The following is a 3,732-nucleotide window of genomic DNA, read 5'->3' as shown; positions in this document are numbered from 1 at the left end:
AAACTAAATAAATTTATTGGCCTTTGATCTCCACATTAATAGCACATAACATTCATGATTATTTTGTGAAGCAAATTCAAACTTAACAAACTTGTAAGGGTATGAGAATATTAGTTGATACAAAAACTCAATAAGTAATGTTATATCCTCAACTTAACAATGTTTATTAAATAAAAAACCTGAATACTTTGTCAAAGATAAGTGGAAAAAAGTTACTAATAAAGAAAAGGATATCTCGATACAAATCTATAATCAAAATTCTTCTAAGTATGCCGAAATGAGTTTAAGACAAGAACCCACCATGTTCCTATGATTCATTCGCTCTCCCAGCAGAACCCCCTATTATATTTAACAAAGACAAAAAGTGAATAACAGTTTCAACTTTATATCCATCTAATCATGTTAACAAGTGGTTCAAAACTAACGAAATGATAAACACATATCGACGGTGGATTCTTATTTTTTCACATAGATTTCTTGATGGACGTGTCCAGTTCATATCCAAGCCTCTTCAATCTTGGCTGACCCTTCGTTGAAACCTTTGAAGGACCTCGAATGTCAGATGCACTAAGAGCGGGGTCTCGCTATGTCACCATGCTATTTTATGTAGTTGGACACGTTTGGACCCCAAGTTCGCACAATAATCGAATAGCTTTGTCCTTATTTTATCAAGACCCGAATGTAACATGGCCGCTTCTTCTTCATATGTCACGAAATCCTGGGTAACATTAAAGAAGTGTGAACACGGTCCTCTAAATAAGTTGTGGCTTTTGTCTGATCACTTCTCGTCGTGGCTTGTCTTGATGAAAGTGTGTTTTCGCTGTACATTCTTGCTCCATCGAGGGATAACATAGCAAGATGGTAATCTGTCTACTCCGAAATAAAAGAACATAGCAAGACAGTGGCAACAAAGAATACCTCTTGATTCAAACATGTTGCATTCGCACCGAACCTTGTGTGTCGCTAGGTCAAACTTGACACTGTTCGTCCAGGACCTAGGCTCCCCATATAGTAGGTATTGCTCGTTCACGATCATACGAAACAAATCACCCTCTTAAATCACACCACGAACTAAACAATCCCCTCTTTTCCTGAATTCCTGTTGTATTTCCCTAAACTTAGAGGTTGTGTACTCACGCTAAAATTGTCTTTCAATTGTAGAGCGTGATGAACAGGGGACAACTCCTTTAGAGTCTGCAGCATCGTCTTCCAGTTTCTTTTGCTCCTTGTTCTCAAGCACGTTGTCATACTCATGCACGAATTGAACCAATCCACTTTTTCAATGCAAGTAACCACCGAAAAAGGCGTGCATACTCTTACTCCGTTTGGTACTTCTCATACCAGCCCAAAATTCACCTTGAAAATATATTGGAACCCACATTCGACGCTCGTCATAAAGGTCTACCAAACCAAAACACAACAAAGCAATAATCACCATCATGAATTGTTAGCTACAACACAACACACAACTAAAGACTTAGTGAACTAAGTAGACATCAACCTTTCAAATAGATATATCCCATAAAAGTATCCAAATAGGTTACAAATCATCTGATGACAATGGGAACTAAATTCGAGTATAATAAAAACAGAACTTGCATAACAAACCTACTATCCAAAAAGAACATAAGAGCACAATATAGAACGAACCTGATAGCCATCTATTTTTCTCTAAGTCAAACTCAGTAATGAGTGCACACCAATCCTTTTTGAAATATTCTACAGTACGGGCATTCCAAACAGTGCCATGGATTTTAGCATCTATTTCTCTGTACTGAGCATATCCTCTGAGGTTATGCGGTATCTTCTTCATTATGTGCCATATCCACCATCGATGTCGAGTATTTGGAAGGAGTTCCCATGCACTTCAACCATTGTTTAAAGACCCACTCAAAGCTACGAATTTCCTCATTTCGCAACAAAGCACATCCGAGCAAAGTAAACTTTCCGTGATGGTTGACACCAACAAAACATGCAAACGGAAGTCCATGCCTACAATAAATACAGCCAAAATTAATAAATCACACTAGTGCGCAAAAAAATTAACCCTTTCAATAGAGGCAGACACACAAACATACTTGTTTCTACAGTACGTTGTATCAAATGATACCACGTCTCCAAAATATTCATAGGATGCCCTGCATATTACATTTACCCAGAGCGCAATCTTAAACTTGTAAGCTTCGTCCACATCAACTGCATAAAAGAAATTCGAGTTTATATATCTCATTCACATGAAATAGCTAATCATTTCCTTCCCATCTGCGTTTTCGTCAACACAATGCAGATTGCTCGTTATGTAGTTCCTTACATCCTTTTCTGAGTAACCCAACTTCGATGACCCATCAACCTCATTCGCCAGTCTTAGATAAGTCTTGTTGGGCCATATGTCAGCCTCATCATTGTTCTGAATCACACACTTGGTATGCATGGTTAGTTTTCTATACTCAGTGTAATGCACGGATTGCTTGGCAAAATACAGGTGCGTGTGCTTCAATTCTAATTTGGACACCATCCAATTATCCTTCTGCCTATCAAGCATCACGTACATCCTTGATTTGCAGCCGGCTGTTGTTATTCTCTTTATCCGAGTTGCTGCCTTCACTCGAGACTCCCGATAACCTTCACGACTACAGTGTATCGATTGGTTAATGGGTATCTTTGATTCCTTCCTCGTCTTGTCAAAGTTGGTATTCCTAATCCTAGTCACAAACCCAACTTTCTTTGCATAATTACAATAGAACTCTTGTGCCCTCTGCACCAAATCAAATCTCAATCCTTCGTACGGGATTTCCTCTATTGGAATTCCAATGTGATCTGGCAACTGTAAATCTATTCAGAAAAAATATCATTCAATACAAAAAATACTAAACTAATTTGTTTCCAATATCTCGCTAATTTTGTGACAAGAATAAAATATGTTTCACACCTCATGATTAATTGTCGTAGCATCATCCTCTAATTGAATAACGTCTACAGATTCTTCCCCCTGGAATCGATAACCGAGGACATATCACAAAACAAGATAACCATCCACCATTTGATACTCATAAAAATACTTCCAACAACCACTTATCATTTTATAATACCTACTAATAAACAACCAAAACTAAACTGATATAAAACATCACTATCCATGAACATATCCATAAAAAAATTAATCAAAGCTGCAAACATAAGCTCAACATAGTAAATAAAAGAATAATAAAACACATCAAATGCAGAAAATGTAGCATAATTGAAAGAAAGAATACCCACACCAATTTTAATTAAACAAACAAAATCACAATCCTTCCAACAAAGTGTATCACTGTTACTAACTCAACAATAATAAAATAATAAACAAGTTACAAATAGACATAATCAAATATACTACTAACACACAAATTACCTTGTCCATAAGTGGTGTGTCATCTTCACTCAGAGACGGAACATTAACGTCGGTGAAATTAGAATGATCACTCACATCATATATAGTGCCGTATGACGCTTCTTCACAAATTGATGGATCCATCAACGTAATTTGGTACACTCGCCTTCAACAGAAACACATACACCTTTCTCCTACGAATTTTAAAAACTATTTGTCAATGAAAGTGGTTGTTCATGTTGCTGGTGGCCTGTGAGGGATGTTCACCTTGATCCTATGGAGGTGGAAGGCTATGGCACAACGGAGGTAGAACGCTATGGCTCGATGTTCATCAACAACAATGACAACCCCTATTTTGAGGT

The 3,732-nt window shown here is 37.2% G+C and overlaps 1 protein-coding gene across 1 annotated transcript; it reads right to left on the bottom strand.

Annotated features, from left to right (window-relative positions):
• Positions 1–1,793: 1,793 nt before the first annotated feature.
• Positions 1,794–3,514, bottom strand: LOC112735117 (protein FAR1-RELATED SEQUENCE 5-like). Its single transcript, XM_025784689.1, has 5 exons — positions 3,392–3,514; positions 2,930–2,989; positions 2,235–2,824; positions 2,079–2,138; positions 1,794–1,992 (listed from the first exon to the last, which is right to left on the bottom strand). The coding sequence occupies exons 1-5, from the start codon at positions 3,512–3,514 to the stop codon at positions 1,794–1,796; spliced, it is 1,032 nt and encodes a 343-aa protein (XP_025640474.1).
• Positions 3,515–3,732: the final 218 nt, after the last annotated feature.

This window comes from Arachis hypogaea, chromosome 13 (genome assembly GCF_003086295.3).
Source record: "Arachis hypogaea cultivar Tifrunner chromosome 13, arahy.Tifrunner.gnm2.J5K5, whole genome shotgun sequence".
NCBI classification, from domain to species: Eukaryota; Viridiplantae; Streptophyta; class Magnoliopsida; order Fabales; family Fabaceae; genus Arachis; species Arachis hypogaea.
Note: the sequence above shows the minus strand (reverse complement) of the source record. Positions and strands in the feature narration are given on the sequence as shown.

Bases quoted from the DNA above. Each gene is read 5' to 3' on its own strand.
- LOC112735117 (XM_025784689.1), bottom strand. From the start codon at position 3,514: ATGGATCCATCAATTTGTGAAGAAGCGTCATACGGCACTATATATGAT. The intron at 2,139-2,234 runs GTGAATGAGATA...TGTAATATGCAG, and splicing joins GAAATGATTAGCTATTTCAT to GGCATCCTATGAATATTTTG. The intron at 1,993-2,078 runs GTATGTTTGTGT...TATTTATTGTAG, and splicing joins ACAACGTACTGTAGAAACAA to GCATGGACTTCCGTTTGCAT.